Raw genomic sequence first — 22,335 nt, 5'->3', positions numbered from 1 at the left:
TAAAGTTTGTCCCTTAAAGAGCCTCAACTTTGTCCCTTTGCACTCCGCCCCAAGGGAAAAGGGAGTGTTTGTGGGAGAAGACCAGGGACTGGGAGGCCCTCATGGGTGGTGAAGGCCTGGCTGATGGAAGGGAGGGAAACCGGCTGGGAGAGGAGGGTTGTTGAGCAGTGTTTCAGCGGTGCTGCCTAACATTATTTTACCAAGCTATGACCCTAGAAGGGCTTGCTTCTGTGGGTGCAAAGGGGCTGAGACAAGACAGGCTCTGTGGGAGGGAAAAAACCCACTTGCAGTAGGTGGCATCTGCCCCCGCAGAACCTCTTGACACGCTGCACCTGTGGGGAGGAAAAAGAAAGGGGGAAGAGGTGCTCACCGCACGCTGACAGCTGTAGTGTATGACTAGTGGTGTGTGGAGAGGTGTTGGACCCGGCTCTGTGGGTCTGCTGACAGCTCTGCCCAGCAGCACCACGCAGCCCTCCCAGAGAAAGTGCCCGCCGAGGTAGGAAAGCACATTTGTCACCTGAAGAAGAGGCAGGTGTGTGCATGCATGTGAGTGTGCATGTGTGAACAGGCATCCTCAGGTCTTCGTGGTCTGTTGGGGTGTCTGTGTGCAGTGAGCATCTGTGTCAAGGCCTGCTGGAAGGAGTTAGCTCAGAGGATTCTGTGGGCTGAAGGGTGCCTGTGATGGCTGCTATTTTTTTTTTTTTTACCATGACAGGGAATGAGGAGCCATTTGCAGAAAAGTCTTAAAAGGTCATGGGGACAGATGAGAGAAATATTTCTTTTCTCAAGCTCACTTGTTCCTAAGGTGACCCTGCAGCTGTTAACCGTCCTTGCTTAATTAAAGTTTCCAACAACCTAGTCCCCTCCCCCAGCCCCCTCATCAGGGCTTCCTCCAGAAAACAGACAGTGGTGGGAGTCGGTGGCTCCCTGGGGGCTTCTGGGGTCTGTGAGATGGAGTGAGAGCATATAGAGCAGCTGGGGGCAGGGGCCGGTGCGGGCTGTCAGGAGACCGGGTGTGGTGTCTGGGGGTAGGGGTCCCTTCTCCGTAGATCAGTTATGGGAACATTTGCAGGAATTCAGTAAACTGTAGGTAATGCCTACAGTTTTCTTTTTCTTTCTTTCTTTCTTTTTTTTTTTTTTTTGAAGATTTTATTTATTTATTTGACAGACAGAGTTCACAAGTGGGCAGAGGAGGAAGAAGAGGAGGAAGCAGTCTCCCTGCTGAGCAGAGAGCCCGATATGGGGCTGGATCCCAGGACCCTGGGATCATGACCTGAGCCGAAGGCAGAGGCTTTAACCCACTGAGCCACCCAGGCACCCCAATGCCCTAGTTTTCAAAACCAGTACACACAAGTGAACACGGCCTGGACACCAGGTAAAATGCCAAACCAAGTTTCCAGTATATGCTCAAAAAAAAAAAAAAAAAAAAAAAAAATCAATGGGTCTGCTGCCTAAACGGGCCCTTGGGGAGGCTTCAGAAGGAAGGACACCAGGATGCCAGTGGAATGAGCTAGACTGCGTTTCCACAATGGCATGGGTATGTTAAGAAGGCCAGGCCTGCATCTCTGTCCTCCTTAGCCCTTTTGGTGGTGGCTACACATCCCCTTATGATGCTCTGCTTTCCCTTCCAGTGCCTTCTTTTCGGACTAGGGTGTGAGGGTGGGATCCTTCTTCCCCATGTGTATTGCATGTGGTCTTTGCAATACTGACCTTCACATTACTTTTCCAGACTGGCCATCATGGGGGCCTGGGTGGCTCAGACAGTTAAGCACCTGCCTTCACCTGAGGTCATCATGATCCCAGGGTCAGGGGGTCAAGTCTCAGGTTGGGCTCTTTGCTCAGAGGGAAGCCTGCTTCTTCCTCTGCCTGCTTGTACTCTCTCTCTCTGGCAAATAAATAAAATCTATTAAGAAAAAATTTTTTAAATGTAAATGTAATTAAGGACTTCCTGCATTTGTTAAATCATCCAAGATATGTTAAATAAGCATAATAGCAGGCACCTCTGTCTAAATGTTTATTTTAATGGAAGTGGTTTTAGTATTTCACCATCGAGAACAATATCTGCTGTTAGGTCTTAGTAGAAAGTCTTCATGATATTTCAGCAGTTTTCCTCTTTTTCATTTTTACTTAGAATTTTTTTTTTTAAGATTTTATTTATTTATTTGACAGACAGAGATCACAAGTAGACAGAGAGGCAGGCAGAGAGAGAGAGAGGGAAGCAGGCTCCCCGCTGAGCAGAGAGCCCAATGCGGGCCTCGATCCCAGGACCCTGAGATCATGACCCGAGCCGAAGGCAGCGGCTTAACCCACTGAGCCACCCAGGCGCCCTTTACTTAGAATTTTTATTAGGAATTGAATTCTATTATTCTGGTTCTAAATATTAAATATGGGAGCTTTTCTTCTTTTCCTGTAGTTTTGACTAGGTTAAATGGCATGGAAATTATCATTATTGAAGAATAAATAAAACTTGGGTGCCTGGGTGGCTCAGTCCATTAAGCATCTGACTTTGACTCAGGTCATGATCTCAGGGTTCTGCGATCAAGCCCAGAGCCCCATTTTGGGCTCCATGCCTAGTGAAGAGTCTGCTTTTCCTTCTTCTGCCCCTCGCCCACCCATCTCTGTCTTTCTCTCTCCCTGCCCCATGAATTTAAAAAAAAAGAATAGATAAAACTCAGCTCTGGTGTCCTTTGAATGCAGTCTTTTCCAAAAGTAGCTCTATAGTCACCTTCTTATTCTAGTTTTTTCAAAGGTAGATTGAGCTATTCAAGCTTTCTTCTTTCTCTTGGTCCAGTTTTGGACATTCACATTTTTCCTGAAATGTATAGATGTCCTCTAAATTTTCAAGCTAGTTGATGTGGAATTTTAGATTGCACCATTTTATAATTCTTTTTTTCTTTTCTGAAAGATTTTATTTGTTAGAGAGAGAGAAGCGTGCACTAGCAGGGGACTGGCAGACAGAGGGAGAAGCAGGCTCCCCGCTAAGCAAGGAGCCTAGTGCAGGCTCCATCCCAGAACCCTGGGACCATGACCTGAGTTGAAGGCAGACACTTAATCGACTGAGCCACCCATGCATCCCACCTTTTATTGATTCTTTAGTTTTTTTCTTCTGTCATGTTTTCTTCTCAGAACTAATCTTGTCTATTTTTGCCCTTTTTTCTCTTTCTTTGTGCTTATAAGAAGTTTACTTTATTAGCCTATTTTTTAATAATATTTTTAAAGATTTTTATTCATTCATTTAACAGAGAGAGAGATCAAAAGTAGGCAGAGAAGCAGGCGGGGTTGGGGGGTGGGGGGGTGAAGCAGGCTCCCTGCTGAGCAGAGAGCCTGGTGCGGGGCTGGATCCCAGGACCCTGGGACCATGACCTGAGCCCAGGGCCGAGGCTTTAACCCACTGAGCCACCTGGTGCCCCCTTATTTACCGTTTCTTTTTTTTTTGGCAGAGAGAGAGATCGCAAGTAGGCACAGAGGCAGGCAGAAAGAGAGAGGGGGAAGCAGGCTCCCTGCTAAGTAGAGAACCTGATTCGGGGCTCAATCCCAGGACCCTGAGATCATGACCTGAGCTGGAGGCAGAGGCTTTAACCCACTGAGCCACCCAGGTGCCCCCTTTATTAACCCTTTTAAAGAAATTCTTTATATTCATGCTTTTTAGTATTTTTGTTTGTTCTCCATTGCATTCATGTCAGCTTTTGATATTTCCGGATTAATTTTGGTTTCTTGTTCTTTTTATAAGTTATTGAAATAAGTATCCCCTTTATTTTTTTTTTCTCTCTCGCTGTTTTTAAGCCTGCTGTCTTTATAGCATTTTGAGGATATATAGATACAGGGTAATTGAGAGAGTATCCAGTATTCACTATTTTTTCATTCATTGTTTACATTTTGTAAATACCTTAATTTTATACTTTTTTGAAGCCAGTTTTACTGTATTGTAACTTGCAGTAAGTTTTGTCAATTTTAAGCATACAGTCCTATGAGTTTTGACAAATGTATTCAGTCATGCAGCCTTCACCACAATCAAGGTACAGAAGATTCCCATCTCCCTAAAAGTTCCTTCCTACCCCTTCACAGGCAATCCTCACTCCTCTTCCAGTTGGTAACTTAAATTCCCATTTTGGATACCAGCATTACCACTGCCTTCTGTTTATCTGTCTGGTATCCCTTTCCCACATCTTTATTTTGAATCTTTCTTGATCACTTTGCTCTAAGTATCTTCCTTCTAAGTAATATTGACCAGAATTTGATTTTTAACAAAGTCTTAGAGTCTTTTTTTTTTTTTTTAAGATTTTATTTATTTATTTGACAGGCAGAGATTACAAGTAGGCAGAGAAGCAGGCAGAGAGAGAGGAGGAAGCAGGCTCCCCGCTGAGCAGAGAGCCTGATGCAGGGCTCGATTCCAGGACCCTGGGATCATGACCTGAACTGAAGGCAGAGGCTTTAACCCACTGAGCCACCCAGGCGCCCCAGTCTTAGACTCTTTTAATGGAAGAATTCAGTCCACTCATATTTCCTGTACCAAGGGATAAATTTGATTTATTTCCATCTTACTTGTTTTTAAATGTGTAAACAGTGTTGGGAACTCTTCTTTACCTTTGCTGTACTGAGTGAATGGCTGTTCATCCCATTTTCTCCTTGTTAATTTGGAGTTTGTTGTTCTATTCATAGTTACCATCCCTTGCCCTGCTCTCTTAAATAGATGCACATGATTGTTCTAGTTCATGAATACAGAACAACTATTTCCATCGTACTCTACTTATCTTCTACTTCCTCTCCACCTCAGTAAGATACTGTCTTTAGACTACTTTTACTACCTTTCTACCTCCTCCTCCCTCAGATCCTAGAACACTCACCTTCACCTTATCCTCACTACCTGATTCCAGAGTTTTATTGAGATAATTTAGTCCTTATTAGAATTTCCCTTACAACCTGTTCCTTCTGTTTCAAGGGTGTTTAGCATTTGAGTGATGTGTTATACATATGTAGAAATATAGATATAAATACATAGCTCATGGCTCGTTGCATCCCACTGATTTCTCTCCTCCTCCCTTGACCTTCCCCCATCTTGAAGTCTGTTCTGATTCACTTGTTGTCTCATTAGAGCCTTTTCTTTAAAATATTTCTCACATGAGATACTGATTGACTTTTGTAAATCTTCAACTATTTTTCTTTCTCCCTTTGCTAGGTCCTGGTCGCAGGCCTTTTCTTTCATTACCTACCTCACATTCCTTTTCGCTGTTGTTTAACTTCCAGGGTTGCAAATAAGAAAAATGAACTTTCTTTCTGCCTGGAAATGTGTGTAACATTGTTCTCATCCTTAGAGTTCAGGAATTTTCACCGGTATGGGGCTATATATTTCTTCATCTCAGGGACATTCCCTGTTAAATTATTTAATTATGACGTCTCCTCTCCTGTTCCTCTTCTCCTAGAACTCATAGAATTTGCAGGCTAAATCTCCTGGGACTGTTTCAGTCTCCCATCTTTCACCACATAATTTGCATCTCTGTATTTTTGTCACATGTTTTGAGATATTTCATCTGTTTAATTTTCTGGACCTTTTTTGGGGGGGTTAGCAGTATCCATCCTCTCCTTTGCTTTATGTTTGGAAGTTTTTAGCTCTGATATCACATTTTCTAGTTCAGGGAAATCTTTTGTGTTTGACCTTCACAAATATCTCCCCCAGGCTCTCATTCAGTCAGAGAGTCATTTGTTTCCTCCAGCAGGTCTCTCCCGCCCTCTGGTTTGTCTGCATTCTCCTGGCCTCAAAGGCTGAGAAATTCAATCCACCATTAGTTTTTTAGAGAGCTGGAGAGACTCAGCAAAGCCATTGATTGTTCCTGGGAAGCCAGCTGTTTCTGGGACTTGCTGCCTTCCTGAAGGTCCTTTTTCTTGGCTCTGAGACTGTTCTCCAGAAACTTGTCTGCAGGAAATTCACTCTGCCAGGAATTCAGCAGAGCGCATTTAAAGTTCATTCTCTGTAGCTGGGAGTTGTCAGAGGGGTTGTGGAAGGGAGAGCTTCACCAGGGTTTGCACGTACCTAGAATCCTCTTGCTCGAAGTATTCTTATTATTGACAGAATGATAATCACCAGAAGACTTAAACACAGAACCCATTAATAGCAAGTGCCTCTGTGAACTACAACCAGAAGTAGGATTGGGGTGGGGGGATGGCCTTTTACTCCCCCCTGCCCCATTCTAGTATTTCTCAGCCTCAGCACTTTTAACTTTGGGGGACCAAAATTCTGTATGGTGAGTGGCTGACCTGTGTGTTGTGGGCCGGTCAGCAGCATCCCTGGTCTCTACCCCCTATAAATCAGTACTTTGGGGCACTCCCCAGCTGTGAAGACCAAACGTATCTCTGCACATTGCCAAATGTCTCCTGGGGGCCGAAGTCACTTCTGGTGGAGAACCATTGGTGTCGACCTTTCAGTTCTTTTTTTTTTTTTTTTTAAACATGTACTTACACTATTCCTAAAATTAAACATTGAACTGAGGTCATGAGACAGAGGAGAAAATATCAAGCAGTTGTGAGGAAGCAGAAACCAGAAGTAGAGGATGAGGAAGCAAGTTAGCAAAGTAGGAAAAAACTGGGAATAAATAAAAGACACAGAAACTCTGTCAGAGTCATGGGACAGGAGGAGCGGAGTGGGAATGATGAAGTCCCAGAACCTAAGTCAGGTTCGGTGGGGTGAGGAGGTTCGGAGCCGACGACTAAAGAAAGAATTCTTAAGACGTCGTTGGTGCAAAAGATGATTTATTAGAGCACGGGGACAGGGCCCGTGGGCAGGCAGAGATGCGGCTGCCCCGGGTTGTGAGGGGTGGTTGGTTATATACGCAGGAGTTGGGTAGGTGAGGACAAAGGGTTATTGGGGCAAAGAATACTATCAGGATATTGAAGGCTTAGTTACTATTAAGTAAAGACAATTGAGAGTCTCCTGGTGGAATGTTACATTCCTGCCATCAAACATCCTTGTTAATGAGATTTAGGTTTAGAATAAATTTAACTTTATTTGCTTTTCCTTCTACCTCCGCCTCCTTCCGTTTTTATGGAGGGGAGGATGACATTAGGCTTGAGAAACTGAGTTCTGTGTCTTTGGAATTTGGGCTATTGATAAGGTAACTTCTTTGTTTGTAAATCTCAAGGATATTTGCAAACCAGGGGAGACTCCTGTCTTGTAGGATTGTGATCTTAGCAAGTTAACTATTTATCATTTTATGGCAGTCAGGGGTGCCTAAGGAATGCTACACCTATGGAGGGGAGCGGATGAAGGGGGGGGGGGGGGGTGCAAGGCGCCAGCTTTTGCTTTGTCCTCAGCCAGCCTCCTGCTCCCTCATCAGGAAGACCCACATACTCCTGTCACTAAGGTCCCCAGCAAGGCTGTGATTTGAGATCTGAAATCCCCTTAACTTAACCAAGGCTAAGTGAGTGTATTCCTTACAAAGTCCCATAGACTTGGTGCCCAGTGAAGAGACGGACTGTCCACAGTTTCCTACCAGTACTATATTTACCTCTTAGTAAAGAGTACTTTATTAAGTACTTCACACTTGAAGAGAGACTCTGCTCAAGCAAAACAGTGGGAATGATGAGTAGCTGCAAATATCTGTAAAAGGAATTCTAGAAAGCTTTTTCCAGGAGGGAGGAAAAAAAAAAAGACTTAGGCCATCCATCAGGGCTATCATGTACAGGAGGGAGAAGGACAATTAAATGTTGCAACTCAGGAGGCAGAATGATGACAAAAGTAACAGGCAGATTTTGTCCCCCCCACTCCCCACCGAAAAGAAAGATTGGAAACAAGTGCTTGGTTAAGGTAGTGAGGTCCCTAGTCCTGGAAATGTTTAAGAAGTGGCTGGCAGGATGGCTCCTGCAGTGGGTATAAGTTTGGGCCAGATTTGCCTCCTCCCAGCTGTAGAATTCTAGAAATTTAAAAGCCTGGCAAGAGGCACACACCAAGCAGAAATATTTGAGGGTCAAATGGCATTTTAGTTCATTTAAATAAGTCAGCAGAGGATGGGCTGGTGGAGGAGTTGAGCAATAAGGGAAGATCTCAGAGTTTCAGCATCTTCTGCTGGCTCTGGTGTGCTGATCTTTCCCTCACAGAATGACTTAAGCAAAAAAAGAGAATGCATTAGCTTACATAACCAAAAAGTTCAGGAGGCAGATATAGCTCTAGGCATGTCTGGATCCAAGGTTCCAAATGAAGTCATTACAACTTGGTCTCTTTCCATGTCCCAGCTCTATTTCCCTCTTTACAGCCAAAACAAGCCAAAACAAGCTTGGAAGTTTAGACTCATCTTTACAGAGTACAGAGCAAGGCCAAAGATGGGAGGTTCTTGGCTGGATGGCTTCATAGGCCCCCTCCCCACCTAAAAAGTGATTCCTTTTTTTTTTTCTTCTTTAAAGATTTTATTTATTCATTTGACAGAGAGAGACACAGTGAGAGAGAAACACAAGCAGGGGAAGTGGGAGAAGGAGAATGAGGCTTTCTGCCAAGCAGGGAGCCTGATGCAGGACTCGATTCCAGGACCCCGGAATCATGACCTGAGCCGAAGACAGACGCTTAATGACTGAGCCACCCAGGTGGCCCTACAAGTGATTCCTTAAGAACCTTCTATCATTAGGGCGCCTGGGTGGCTCAGTGGGTTAATCCTCTGCCTTTGGCTCAGGTCATGATCTCAGGGTCCTGGGATCAAGCCCCACATCGGGCTCTCTGCTCGGTGGGGGACCTGCTTCCTCCTCTCTGCCTGTGTCTCTGCCTACTTCTGATCTCTGTCAAATAAATAAATAAAATCTTTAAAAAAAAAAAAAAAAAAGAACCTTCTATCATTGAACATTTGACCATCCCAGAGGCCCTTCCTCTTTGGGTCTTGGGCTTGTCCCCAGTCCTCCCAACTGAGATGACAGGAAGAGGGGGGAAAGCTGGGGCTGCATCCTCCAGAGGGCTCTCATGGCTTACCCCAATGATCTTCCCCTAGGAATTTGCCAGGAACAGGGTACTCCTTTCTATTTATCCATTCATTCATTCATTCATTCATTCATTCATTTATTTATTTCAGAGATCACAAGTAGGCAGAGAGGCAGGCAGAGAGAAAGGAGTAAGCAGGCTCCCCACAGAGCAGAGAGCCCGATGTGGGGCTCGAGGACCCTGGGATCATGACTTGAGCCCAAGGCAGAGGCTTTAACACACTGAGCCACCCAGGCGCCCTGGAACAGGGCATTCCTAGTGGCTGGATCTTACACCAGTCAGGAAAGGGAGACCACTAAGGAAAGCACCCCTGGAGCTACAGAAGGGGAGACAACTGCAAGGTGTTTGGGAAACGAGCTGACCACTTAGAGAGATGAGGCAAAGGGGTCCCCGAAGATGTCTGAGGTGGAGCTGGCTGCCCCATTTTTTTTTTTTTTTCTTAGACGCAGGGATCAACTAGGACGTTGCCACACAGTCCTGGCCTTCAGTCCTGAGGGCCTGGGCCAGGGCACGAGCCTCGGAGACAGATTAAATTAAAAGGTTGTAGCGAAGAGAGAAGGTAAAAGATCCGGGCTTCAGGACCAGAAGTAAAATAACGTTCCAACCGCACCCAGCTCCAGATCTAGTGAGTCCCTACGTCCCGCGAACCGCGAAACGCTGTTCTGGGAGCCCCAGGGTCCCAGCTCCGCGAAGGGTAGGGCTAAACTCGTGGGGTGGGTAAGATTAAGGTGGGGGAAGGGTGGAGAACTGTCGGGACTAGATTTCCCACCATGCTGTGGACGGGGCAGTTTTACGCATGCGCAGAGGCCGTGGCAAGCCTGCGATGTGCCTGACGGGGGCGCTCCGGCTTTGGTCCGGAGACGGGCAGAGTGGATGTAAGGGGGAGTGTTAAGTCCTGCGATGGTGGTGTTTGAGGCCTCGGCTGCAGTTTTCGGCTCATCCCAGTGGGTTGGCGGGACCCCAAGCCCCTTCTCTTACAGAGCCTGTCTTTCACGTCCCCCAGGCCGCGGAACTGAGCGGTCTGCAGACTAGCAATCCTCAGAACCCCACATCCCGCTGCCAGTGGTTCCCCGCATCCGGTGCCGGCCCCCAAAGCCGCCTTCCCTCCCACACAGCCTCAGCTGCCTGTTGCTACCGCGACCCGCGCCTCTGCTGGGGGAGGCCCAAGTTGAGGTCCACGGAGGCGGATCTGGCGTTTGGGTTATTCTCTGTGTGTGTGTAGAGGGTCTGCCTTATTGGGACCACCAGGTAAGGCTCAGGAGCACAGTTCCCTACTCTGGTTTTCTCTGGGACTGTGAGTGGGAAGGAGAGATGTTTGGAAGTAGAAGCCTGGCTTCCACTATCTTCTGGCCCTGAAACCTCAGAAAGGTCTATTAAGCCAGACTTACCTCTACAGAAGCCGGAGGGTGAAGTGGTGTAGACTTGAGGTTGTGGCTGGTGGCAGCACAGTCATAGAGGCCACGGGGAGAGTGGGTCAGGAGCTGGGGGGCTTGCAACACCAGGTGATGGGAGTGGGGTGGCTCTGAGTGCAAATTCTAACGATGATCTAGCAGCAAGTACAGCTAGAGCTGGGCTCCAGCCTCCACCCCTAGCACTCACCCTGGCAGTGTTGATGCCACTGACGCTCTTGGTCCAGCGGGCGCCCCCAGAAGTGCTCTGTACAGATAGCAAAGCTCACAACCCTACCATGTAGCGCCTGTTGCAGGTCTGAAGCCTCTAGATAAAAATCTAAACACTTTCTGAGAAGTTTTATTTGAAAACTTGGGGACATAACAGAGACAGCAGGATGTGGGCTGGTATTCTCCAGCCAGCGTTCTCAGATAAGAAGCCAGGCTTGGGTTCCTCAGGTTGCTAGGTTCCAGGATCCCTCCAGACTATGGGGTCCCAAGGAGAATACCCACCCTTCTCCTCTCAGGCGGTTACCCCCTCCACCACTGCCCATTTCCGGTATCTGAGGGGACACCGAACTATAGACTTTAAGGGAGCCGGAACAGAGAGGATCTGGTTAAAATCCACAAGGACGGGAAGTAAGTAACTCGGGAGCTTGGGGCCTTAGGGGAATAGATAGTTTCCTCCATCCCCAAGAAACCAGGGACCTACTCGTTCCCCTGAAGTGTCTCCCTCACTTAGAGGGGAAGTTTGGGAAACATTACCTCCTGTGACCAGACATTTCCTACCTGTCTTTGGGGGGTGGTTGGGAAACAGTCATGGTGGGGCAGGGTAGCAGTAACCCCTGCAGCAGAGGAGGCTGGGGTGATGATCGTCCTACTCTGCCAGCTCCTCCGTCTCAGCTGGGTGCAGGCTGGCTGTTGGCATACGCCTGGTCTGGGAAGGAAGCCCGCGCCCTGCGGGTCTGGGCACACACTGAGGCGTACAGCTCCGGCTCGGGGCCTGAGGCCTGGGGCTTTGGCTCAGAATCCAGCACCACCTCTGAGTACTTGATGGGGGTTCCGGGGCTGGGGAGATGGCCCTGAGAAGGCCGCAACTGCAGGCTGGTATAGCACATCACTTTCTCTGTAGCCTGGAGATGCAAGGCTGTTAGAAGTTCACTGGACCCTTGGAAAAGCCCTCACTTCCTTCCCTCCCCCCTTCCTCAGCCACAACTGACTCACCGTGACGGGGTCTCTAGGAGCTGGATCTTGCTGGTCTGGCCCCGGTTCTTGAGACAGTCGACCTGGGATAGGGAACAGTAGTAATCTGGTCACTTCTTGTTCTTCCCCCTGCCATCCCTCATCCCACCCACCCAGGACGTGCATGGCCTTGGTGCCCCTCCCCTTTGCCAGCTCCCTACCAGTCTGAAGATAAGGCAGGTTCCCATATAGGGGGACCTCTTCCACAGATCCTCCAGAGCTGCAAGACAGAGATGAGGGGATGAGGGGACATCTGGGTAAGGGGGAAATCTCAGTCACCTATCTCTGTTGTCCCTACTCACCGTCCCTGTCCCGGATGGCTTCTGTTCCGGCCACTAGTCCATCGGAACAAGTGTGCAGCCAGTGAGATGAGAAGCAGCAGCGTCGCAGCCCCTAAGAGGGCCCACAATCCCCAGGCCTGAGTCACAGTGGGGATTCCTGTGGATGCCAGGGTATGGGGGCTGTTACTGCCCAGCCCAGCCCAGCCCTCCAGGTCCCAGCAGGTGGGACAAGGGGCCATGTGACCCCTCCCCCTGCCCCTGCCCCGCCCAGCTCACCGGGCACTAGCAGTTCTGTGACTTCTGTGCGGTTGGCACCTCTGCTCATGACTGCTGACCTGGGAGCTGAGTCTGCAAGCCCTGTGCTGAGGGGTCAGCTTGGCTTATGGCCTGATTGCTGCTGCAGGCCCCTTTACTCTCGGCCCTCCCCAGGCCTGGCCCCCACAGTTCATCCCCAATACTGCTGGTGGCAGAGTCACTGGTTTCCGGGGAGGAAGGGGGAGGGGAGGGATGAGCGAAAGAACAAAGACACCGCCCTGTGCCTGCACCTGCGCCACCCAGTATCTCCCAAGCTTCCGCCCCCACCCCTCGCTGCCCTATACCTTCTATGGCCAGAGAAGAGAAGCAGGCCTGCGATTTCTGTGCCACTGTGCAGGTGAGCCCATGAAGACTCCCAGGAGACAACATAGCATGGGGCAGGACCAATAAGTCAAGGAAGCCAGGCCTTAGGACAGAGATTACTCTCTACCACAGAGTGTCTGCCTTTTCTCTCCCACTCTGAGACCCGTGAGAGAGAATATATTCCTCACTGAGCATACTACCAAGAGGAATGAGATGGGGAGGCTTCCTAGTACCTAAAATCCCATCACACCCTAAGGCTGAGTCTAGGAGATAAGATGACCATTGTCATTCTTATTATTACTGGTATAATAGTTTAGGGCATAGAGGAAACTTATATTCTCCCCCTCCCGACCCACTTTATCCAAACTGTCCCAAGAACTGTCAGTCTCAAAAGTTAATTGAATCAAAGAAACCTCTACCCCAGTACATCCTGGAAACTGAGCCATGTCTTTGCGCTTGTTCCCTTCAGGAAGTGGAGCACATGTGATGCTCAATACAACCCAACCACATGGGCTGCTACTGAAGCAGAAGAAGGATTTCAGGTTCCTTAGGCCAGAGGTCAGTGATACGTCTGGCAATAATGGGTTCAAACTCCCTAAAGGCAACTATCAGTCAAGGGCCATTTATCGTATTATATCTGGCCTGAACCACTTGTTTACGTTGACTATGCCAGCTGGCTTAGGGTCAAGGTTTGGACTACACGGCTCTGCCACCAGGCTGCCTCTAGATCAGTTAGACTACGGTAACTCCTGTGAGTGTTGGTCTCTCCTCCTGGCCCTGCCCCCTCCATTTCTGGAAGAACAAGAAGATACACTCCTAGGTCATTCATTTATTTAGCACACATATACCTCATTCATTTGTCACCTGTGCCGATTGCTTGCTTATGTGCCAAGCTTTGGAGATAAAGATGTGAGTGGGAAATGGTTTCTTTCCTCAAAGGGCTCTTGACCTAATTAGGAAGATGACCCAATGTGTCCCAGACAATTAAAAGGCAGCATGAAACACGGGAACTCTCCAGGTCTGCCTGAGGTCCTGGAGGTGAAAGGAAGGGCTGGGGGTGGGGGGTGACATGTGGTAACTGATAGGGAGACAGGCAGAAAGCTTTGGAATCTCTGACTTGCCTCTTACCTGATGAACTTACTGACCTTCCTGAACCTTTGTTTCTTCATTCTTTGTTTTTTTAATTTTTTTAAATATTTATCTATTTGAGAGGGAAGGAGAGAGTATGAGCAAGGGAAGCGAGCAGAGGGAGAGGGAGAGGGAGAAGCAGACTTCCATGGAGTATGAACCGATACTCATTCCCTCTTTTTTTTTTTTTTTTTAAGATTTTATTCATTTGACAGACAGAGATCACAAGTAGGCAGAGAGGCAGGCAGAGGTGGGGGGCGGTGGGGAGCAGGCTCCCCGCTGAGCAGAGAGCCCGATGCCAGGCTCCATCCCAGGACCCTGGGATCATGACCCAAGCTGAAGGCAGAGGCTTTAACCCACTGAGCCACCCAGGCGTGCCCAGTACGCATAGTTCTAAGGACTTTCCTTGGATTATCCCACTTGATCATCATAACGACTCCGTAAGGTACAGATAGTGTATTATCATTATCTCCATTCCTCAGAGTGGAGACTGAGGCACAGAGCGAAATTAAGTAACTTGCCCAAAGTCATTTAGCTTTCGAGTAGCAGAGGCAGGTTCTAGGCCATCAGTCCATAGTCTACGGTGTGCTGTGCTACACAGTGAATGGTGGCTATTAGAAACATTTGCCGATTGAAGAGGGTGGGGGTAGAGAAGGCCACTGTAGGAAGAGGGAACTGCAAAAAAAAAGAAACTCCAACCGATGTGATACATACAGCGCGTTAGGTCAGGTCATAGGAGAAAATGACTCAGCGGTGGATTAAACCACTTGCCCGCACCATCCTTGAGCCGCTAACAGTACCCGGAACAGAGACCCTCCGCAGGGGAGGACCTATTAGTCCCACTTCTAAAAGTCAGCCGCGCTGAGAATGAGCCCCGTGTGGTTGGTGCGCACAGCTGCGCGCACTGCCTGCGTAACTAGAAATGCTGACGGACGACGGCCCCGCAGCACGCCGCTCAGCTTCCCCGCAGCACACGGGATGGCTTCTCGGCGGACGTTTACAGTGCAAAGCAGGGAAAGTCAGCGTGCACGCGCACGCGGCACTCTCTGCCAAAGGGTCCGGGGACTTTCCCCTAGGCACAAATAAGGAACAAGTCCTCCGTCTGTAGCCTAGGAAGCAGGCCTTCAGCACGAGCTGTACATAGTTTCCACGCTCATTCTTTTAAGGTTCGGCGTCCTAAGCATTTTTTGCTTAGGGTGAATAGGTTGCGAGTATGGGAGATAAAATCCATTTTCCAGCATAATCTTATAAGATTGTAGGCTCCTAGAAGCATTCTGGCGAATTCTTAAATAGACGAGAAATGGATTCATTTGGGAAAGTTGGGCCAAGGTCCTATGCTAATAAGCGTGCCCCGCCCACACATTAAATGGGCGTGACCTCCTAGCGTGTCCCGGTACGCGACCCTCGCACCGCCCCTCTTGCGCATGCGCAGCGGGACTCCGGGCCAGCTCTGGCGCCTCCGGGGCCATCGTTCTGTGGCCTGCAATGGCGGGGCCGGTCCCATTTGCGGGTTTGCTGGGGTTGCTACTTGTGTCTGCACTGCCCGGGGTCCTCGGAGACCGCCCCAGCCCCGACCTCCGGGCACACTCAGGTATCAGCGAGGGCTTCTGGAGGGAGGCTAAGGCTGCCCATGGGTCCCCAGGCCCCGGCTCTACTGACCCACCTCTGCCGTCCTCAGCAGGGGACAATGCCCAGGTCGGCCCTGAGGCCACAGAACCCCGGCGACGGTCGCCGCCCAAGGACCAACGAGAGCGGGCCCGGGCGGGAGCTCTGCCTTTGGGGGCGCTGTACACCGCAGCTGTCGTGGCTTTTGTGCTGTACAAGTGTTTGCAGGTGCGGGACGACGAGGGGTGGGGATGCTCCGGGCCTGAATCTCCCATGGGGGCGCTATAGTATCATGAACGAGACACTTCTTTCCGTCAGTTTGTAAAACGAAGAGGGTAGTTCCTTGGCTTTCCAACACTAGAGGGGTATTTTGAGCATCCAGCGAGGTAGCAGTTGTGAAGCGTTCTTGGTAAATTGTAAATAAATAATGACCACCACATTTAATTCTCCCAACAGTCCAATGAAGAGATTAAGTCATTTGCTGAAAGTCACACACAGCTGGTAGTAACTGGGATTTGAACCCAGCAAGTCTGTGTCCATACTACTATGGAAGTGTGGCTGCTGGTAAGATTCTAGTCTTGGCACAAAGTGTTGGTTGCTGTAGCCACAATATGGAAGGCCCTAGTCTCATGTTCTCCTTAGAAAGGAGGCCCTGAAATGTAAAATGACAGTACATTTTAGTGTATGGAAATGGTTGGAATGGAAAATAATACCTTCCAAGGCTCTATCCTCAAACCTGGCCTGATTACTTATTTGCATTTATTACCAATAAGTATTACCAATTACTTATTGCACTTATTACCAATTTGGAGGGGATATGAAATTAAAAGGGATAGCTAGTCATGATTCCAAATAGACTTGACTAGTTATGATGAAATTTATTTATTTATTTTTAAAGATTTTATTTATTTATTTGACACACACACACACACAGAGATCACAAGTAGGCAGAGCAGCAGGGAGAGAAAGAGGGGGAAGCAAGCTCCCCGCTAAGCAGAGAGCCAGATGTGGGGCTCGATCCCAGGACCCCGAGACCATGACCCGAGCTGAAGGCAGGGGCTTAACCCACTGAGCCACCCAGGTGCCCCTATCATGATGAAATTTAAAGAGAATCAATAATAAATTATATTTGTGGACCCAAGTACTATCTGGAAGAAACATATAACTTAGCAGTTTATTAGTTGAATAATAAAGTTCAGTCGTGTGTTGTGAAACCCACTTCCCCAGGCAATGCTAGGAACAAGGTATTGCATATCATCTTTTTTTTAAAATTTACTTGACAGAGATCACAAGTAGGCAGAGACGCAGGCAGAGAGAGAGGAAGGAAAGCAAGCTCCTGCTGAGCAGAGAGCCTGATGCAGGCTCGATCCCAGAACCCTGGGATCATGACCTGAGCTGAAAGCAGAGGCTTAACCCACTGAGCCACCCAGGCGCCCCTGCATCTCATCTTCTGATCAGAACACTCGGGAGAATTTTATTCTCTTCAGGGAACTATTTTTAAAAACACTATGTGCCCAGTAGAGCAACCAGAGAAAACCATATCAAATGAACAGTGACTGAGTAAAACTAGAGATACTAAACCAGAGAAGACATGGGGAAGGGGAGTGGGTAAAGACCACTGTCTTCAAATGCCTGAATGGCTATCGTGTTGAAAGGACATGGTTTTGGAAGGCAACATGGAAAGAAGATACATAAAGTTTTTGGTTTTGTGTATAAACTAACAACCAGAGCTTTATCAAACTGGAGAGAGATGCTCATTCCTGGGAGTGTTTCATTAGACTGAATGACCCCGTGTGGGGGCATACTGACATGTTGCTTCACATCCTAGGTGAGGAGCTAGACTAGGTGTGATTATGATTCTTTAAAGTAAAATCTCTATGGCTTTCTTGACTTCAAAATCATCCTTCTCTTCTCATGGCTTTGGAGACGGAGGTGATGGAGAAGCTTGTTCCTGCAGGCTAGCCCTCTCTTTCTTCTATTTCATCAGGGGAAAGATGAGGCTGCAGTTCTCCAGGAGGAGGAAGGCAAGAAGGAATCATCACAGTCAGGTGGGTTTTGCACAAGCCTGTATTTGGTAGGGGATGACAGGACCACAGAAGATACAAATAACCATTGTTCTCCTTTTCTCCTTTACCCCCAGAGCAACAGCTGGCCCAGTTGACACAACAGCTAGCCCAGACAGAGCAACACCTGAACAATCTGATGGCCCAGCTGGACCCCCTTTTTGAGCGGTAAGAAGAGCAGTGACCCTGTGGCCAGGGGAGCTTTGTGATAGGTGGAAGAGGTGGCGGCAGATCGGCTAGCCTCTGAGTGGATATTTTTCTAGTGTGACTACCCTGGCTGGAGCCCAGCAAGAGCTTCTGAATATGAAGCTTCAGACCATCCACCAGCTGTTACAAGACAGCAAGCCAAACAAGGGTGTGGACGTTCCAGAACCAGGTAAAGGGTTGGGTGGTGTGAGTCTTGTGGAGGTGGAGACAATCTCTGAGATAGGAATATCCCTGATCTTTCCCCTCACAGAGGCCAGCCTACCCTTTCCTGAGGACTTATGTATAGAGGAGGAGGAGGCGGAGGCTGGTGACAGTCAGGCCTGGGAGGAGCCCCTACACTGGAGCACTGAGACGAGAAACCTAGCTACTCCTTGGGAAGTGGAGCAGGGGCTAAGGAGAAGATGCAGCAAGGCTGTGGGAAGGGCTGCAGTCACAGCCCCTGCCGGCAAGGAGAAATGACAGCTAAAGGTTTAGTAAAACAAAGTCTGTGCTTGTGACTGGACACTCCTGTGTGCTTTTTCTATTCCAGCTGGTCCTACACACACCCATACTAGGTGCCCAAGAACAACTGGGCCTTCCTGAAAAGCTTCCCTTATTAGGATAAAAAGAGGCCACCTTCCAGTGTGAGAGCTGAGAGAGAGGGAGCTCCAGCTCTTTTCCTTATATTCCTGAGGCCACCAGCAGGGCAACCTTCAGGGCACAAACACCTCTCTTTCCCTTATTGCAGAGCTGAGACAGAAAGGCCTTTCCAAAAAGGGGAAGAAGAAAAATATTTACTAAAATGCAGTGGGAAAATAAATTACGGAAACTGTATTCAACATAAAAACATCCACATTTACAAAGCTGCAGTCCTGATAAACAACCACCCAGGGATTCAGCACTGAGCTTAATCAGTCCCAAATCCCCTCATCTGCTTTGGAGGGGCTGGTTCAGCAGAACTTCACCAGGGTGGGACTTGGTTTCCTGATTCTCAAGGGCTGGTCAGATGAGCTGGCACAGGTTGGTCCCAAGCAAACCCGAAATGACCCTTCTCCAACCATGAAGTGTTGTGTGTGTTTTGTTTAGTTAGTACTGAAGATTTCTTTGTACTCCTCTGACTTTGACTTGTCTCTCAAGTAAACTGGGTTCTGGAATGAAGATTCTTCTAGTTCTTCTGGCTGCTATGGAGAAAAGACGGTCAGTTCAGGCAATGCCATGAGCACTTTCTTCAGATAAAACACCCATGGCCTTGGGGGTGGGGCAGCCCAGAAGGTGTTAGACGTGAGACAGGATTAGAACTGCTCACTCCCAGCCCATGGGCCTCATCACAGCACTCTTACCTGATGGCCAGAGTCAAACTGTGGTGCCAGTGCAACAGCTCCTCCTGGTCTGTGCACATAAGCAGTAGCTTCTCATGGGGAAAGGACAGCTAAGGAGAAATCACCACTTAGTGCAGAGCTCAGAAAGGTCCAGGCTAAAGCTGAAGGCCTTGCTGTTTCCATGAAGGTAATTCAGGGCTGAGGTGAGAACTAGGGATGAACCCCAAGCCCCCCTCTCATCTCAATGCAGGTGGCTTAGTTCCTCTGAAGGGGGCCTAGGCCAAGGGGATAAATAGTACATAGGCATTCGAGGCCTGTTTTGAGCCTCTCCTACCGAACTAGGGCTCCCGCCAATAACTTACGCTGAGCAGTCCACCACAAGGGCCTCCTGAGTGGCCAAAGACTCTGTGGAGTTGACACTGGGCCATGGGGTAGAGGGCACGGCAGGCAAAGGTGCCACTCTGCAGCAGGTGCAGTGGGGGTCGAGGTTTGGCCATGAGGAGCACATCGGAGAAGAGGAAGAACATTCGGGGCCGGGGCTCCCCATGGGGAGGCACTACCAATAGCCAGCCCTGGCGTAGGAACCAGCGACCTGGGGGGCGGTGGGAGAGCTGTTATTCTGGTGCAGCTCCAGGACCATGATCCGTGGGAGCAGACAGAAGGGGAGGCTAAGGAAATAGGGCATGTGTGCTGGCAATAGAGAAAAAGGGTCAGAAAAGGGGAGTTTGAGGATTGGGGATGGGGTGGGGCACAGAGAAGGGGAGCGCGCAGTACCTGAGGTAAGCCCCTTTGCCTGGCGGCCACTGAGCAAAGCCTGAACACGCCGGAGGTGCTGGTCATTCTTCTGTTTTTGACCAATGCTGTAGACTCTCTGGGCGGTTTCACTTATCAGCCGGGCAGCCCCTGGAACAACATCCCCCACCCCATTCCTGGTACAGCTTTGACTTTGGGTGACTGATGGTGAGGAAAGGCTATTCTGGAGGGGACTAGGGTGAGGGTCTAACCTCTGGGAGGGCAGGCAGGGCAACAGACACGTTGTGTACATGTCAGTGGAAGATAGGGACATACCAGACATTGTTAGAGGACAGAACCAGAAAGGCAGAACCAGAACAGGAGAGGCAGCCTCCTGCCTGTGTTTCAGAGGAGCAAGAACATACGTGTGAGCTGTTGCTGGTCAGGGCTGTTGGGACCTGTGTTTTCAGCCAAAGCCACAACAAGATTCTCATACCTGGAATTAGACAGCTGGCAGTCCATGAGGGGAAGTAGAGTTGGGCAGAATTCCTTCTGCCTGACCTACAGATCGCTCCCAACACACACTTTAGTTGCAAGGCCAGGAAAGACCTGCTTTTGATGGTTACATCCCTTTCTTTCATCTGGGACTCAGAACCCGAGCTCACCCCACATGGCCCTCTGCTTCCATCTTCCCACACTGAAGAGTCAGGAGCAGACTGACCATGATTTGGGAGTCTAGTTAATTAGATTAATGAAATTTAATCCAAGATTAATGAAAATTAATCCATCCAAGGAGGATGCTAAAGACAACCTGACTATATGCTCGTAACGTCCCCAGGAACAAAAATCTAAGGTAGGCAAACCTCTCACCTCAACCGACTCTTCCAGATACCTTGCTTCTATTACAGGCCCCCTCACTTCAGTGCAGACTTCCACATTCCTAGCTAAGGGCCTGAGCTGCAGACCCCAGCTACTCCAGTGGGTTCACATTTACTCTTGCAAGAGGTTTTTAAGAGCGGTTGGTCCCGGGAGAGGCAATGGGACAGAAGCCATAAACCCCACAAAGCTGAGAGCAGCGATCATACAGACCCAGAAAAGAGAGGTTGGCTGAATCCAGGGGAGTTTACTCACTGCTGGAGCCTCTGCAGAGGCAGAGGGAGCAGGTCCTGAAGATGAAGGCTCCCAAACTCAGGGCGGCCTTCCTGAAGTCGCACAAACCTCCGGAAACGCTTGTTTTTCTTTAGTTGCTCCTGGAGTGATAGGGAAAGGATTGGCAGCAGGGAGAGAAGCCACTCCTTATATTGTATTCATCTGTGTACACTCCCCCACCCAGCCCTCTGTAAGCTGTGTGCTCCTGGGAGAAGCCCTACAGTGAACTTTGGAGAGATGGGGGACACCTACGGGGCTGTAGAAATGTAGGAACAGTAGGAGTGAAGTTTGGAGCTCCAGAGGAAGAGGCAATGTATGGGGCAAGAGGGGAAGAACTTGAGATTATCTTGGGGTTACCTGCAGGGTGGTCCGGGACCTCTCTGCGTTGGCAGCAAATTCGGTGTAGAGCTCCAGGTGGGGGCAGAAGCTTTCCAGCCCCTGTCCCCAGTGCCCTCCTTCGAGGTAGGGAAGAAGCTCTCTGCGTGGGTGAGGATAGTAAAAGCAGTCCAACAACTACTCAGGCACCACCTCATTGAATTCTCATAACCTTGCCCTGGAGGTAGTGGTATTATCCCATTTTACAGATGGAAAGTGGGGCAGGGTAAGGCACTGGGCCAAGACCACAGCTGAGGCAACTGGCAGACTCCGTATATGAACTTGGGTCTCCCCCGACTCCAAGCTTTGTGCACTGCCAGAGGCGAGTGCCCCCCGCCTTCTCTTTCCCCTCGCCCCTCTACTCACTGGCTGGCGCCGTAAATGAGCTCCCAGGGCCCAAACAGGGCCTGACGCTCTGCTGGTCGCAGGGTGCCCTTGGCTTTCAGAATCCCCACGAAGTACTGCGGAAGGAGAGTACGGGTATATAATCTGCCAGAAGAGGAGGCTAATGCCAAGCCGCTGCTAGAAACTAGAATGCCTGAGCTCCCTAAATGCAGGCGGCCGGCCCAAGACCCACTATACCTCGCAGAGACCCTCCCATACCCTGGGGTCCCCGCCCCATACGGGAGGGCTTGCGCGGCCGCACCGTGGCCACCAGCCCCAGCTGTTCCTGGTAGCGCCGCTCGGTCTCCAGCAGCTCCCGGGCAGTGCAGGCGCGTTTCCGCTCCCAACGGGCACGCTGCTCTTGAACTGTGCACCGTCCGCTGGCGCTCCATCTCTCCATGCCAAGCTGAGGGGTCGGTTCTTCCGGCCGCAGCCCGCCAGACATTCAAATCCCAACCGCTCCGGGGGCGGGGCCAGAGAGAGGAGTGCGCCCCCTGGCGCCGGGAGGCTGCGCGCAGGACGGAGCATGCGCGGCGGCCCGCGGAAAGGCCTTGAGTCTCTGCGGTTAGGACCTTGCCCTACCGCCAGGGCGGCGCTGCAGGTGCGAGAAGCCCCCTCAGGCGGCGTTGAGTGGGGCAGGTGGGTGGCCCTCCTCTGGACTGGCGCGCGCTAAGTTGGGGCTGTAGTCTGGACCTTGGAAAGCAGACATCAGCGGGACCTCAGTGTCCTATCTGTAAAATTAGGAAAGGGGCAATAATTACCGTACATATTCTCTCCTGGGCCTGTGCCAGATCTGGGGTCCAGTCGTCCCCAGTGCTTTCACTACTAGGAAACCTCAGGGGTCACAAGGTTTGAAATGTTTTGGCCCTTGGACAAAAGTTTATAGGTTTTAAGTTACTAACTTGTTTTTTC

General features: G+C 49.6%; 3 protein-coding genes and 1 long non-coding RNA gene across 7 annotated transcripts; 2 read left to right on the top strand and 2 right to left on the bottom strand.

Annotated features, from left to right (window-relative positions):
• The first annotated feature begins 1,033 nt into the window (after positions 1-1,033).
• LOC132025093 (uncharacterized) lies at positions 1,034-10,596 on the top strand. The gene is made up of 3 exons (XR_009406411.1): positions 1,034-1,375; positions 9,397-9,578; positions 9,957-10,596. It is a non-coding gene; the product is annotated as an uncharacterized LOC132025093 (long non-coding RNA).
• A 131-nt stretch (positions 10,597-10,727) lies between these two features.
• On the bottom strand, positions 10,728-12,347 carry SIT1 (signaling threshold regulating transmembrane adaptor 1). Its single transcript, XM_059412263.1, has 5 exons — positions 12,141-12,347; positions 11,886-12,021; positions 11,745-11,803; positions 11,566-11,627; positions 10,728-11,474 (listed from the first exon to the last, which is right to left on the bottom strand). Exons 1-5 carry the CDS (start codon positions 12,187-12,189, stop codon positions 11,241-11,243), a joined length of 540 nt encoding a protein of 179 aa, XP_059268246.1. The 5' UTR covers positions 12,190-12,347; the 3' UTR covers positions 10,728-11,240.
• A 2,672-nt stretch (positions 12,348-15,019) lies between these two features.
• On the top strand, positions 15,020-17,987 carry CCDC107 (coiled-coil domain containing 107). 4 transcript variants are annotated; one of them, XM_059411397.1, is made up of 6 exons: positions 15,020-15,201; positions 15,292-15,443; positions 17,203-17,263; positions 17,356-17,446; positions 17,542-17,654; positions 17,736-17,987. In XM_059411397.1, the coding sequence occupies exons 1-6, from the start codon at positions 15,096-15,098 to the stop codon at positions 17,942-17,944; spliced, it is 732 nt and encodes a 243-aa protein (XP_059267380.1). In that variant the 5' UTR covers positions 15,020-15,095; the 3' UTR covers positions 17,945-17,987. The 4 variants fall into 4 exon arrangements, with proteins under 4 accessions (XP_059267380.1, XP_059267378.1, XP_059267379.1 ...); XM_059411395.1 differs by having other exon boundaries at positions 17,709-17,987; XM_059411396.1 differs by having other exon boundaries at positions 15,289-15,443.
• Positions 17,988-18,244: 257 nt separating this feature from the next.
• Positions 18,245-22,152, bottom strand: ARHGEF39 (Rho guanine nucleotide exchange factor 39). The gene is given in 10 exon segments (XM_059411393.1): positions 18,245-18,645; positions 18,805-18,893; positions 19,146-19,375; positions 19,558-19,686; positions 19,941-20,011; positions 20,647-20,765; positions 21,022-21,142; positions 21,406-21,500; positions 21,686-21,828; positions 21,831-22,152. Coding segments are annotated over 10 exon segments (1,134 nt in total). The 5' UTR covers positions 21,952-22,152; the 3' UTR covers positions 18,245-18,629.
• Between the last annotated feature and the right edge of the window lie 183 nt (positions 22,153-22,335).

Source organism: Mustela nigripes, chromosome 9 (assembly GCF_022355385.1).
Source record: "Mustela nigripes isolate SB6536 chromosome 9, MUSNIG.SB6536, whole genome shotgun sequence".
NCBI classification, from domain to species: Eukaryota; Metazoa; Chordata; class Mammalia; order Carnivora; family Mustelidae; genus Mustela; species Mustela nigripes.
This window is presented reverse-complemented; position numbering and strand designations above follow the sequence as displayed.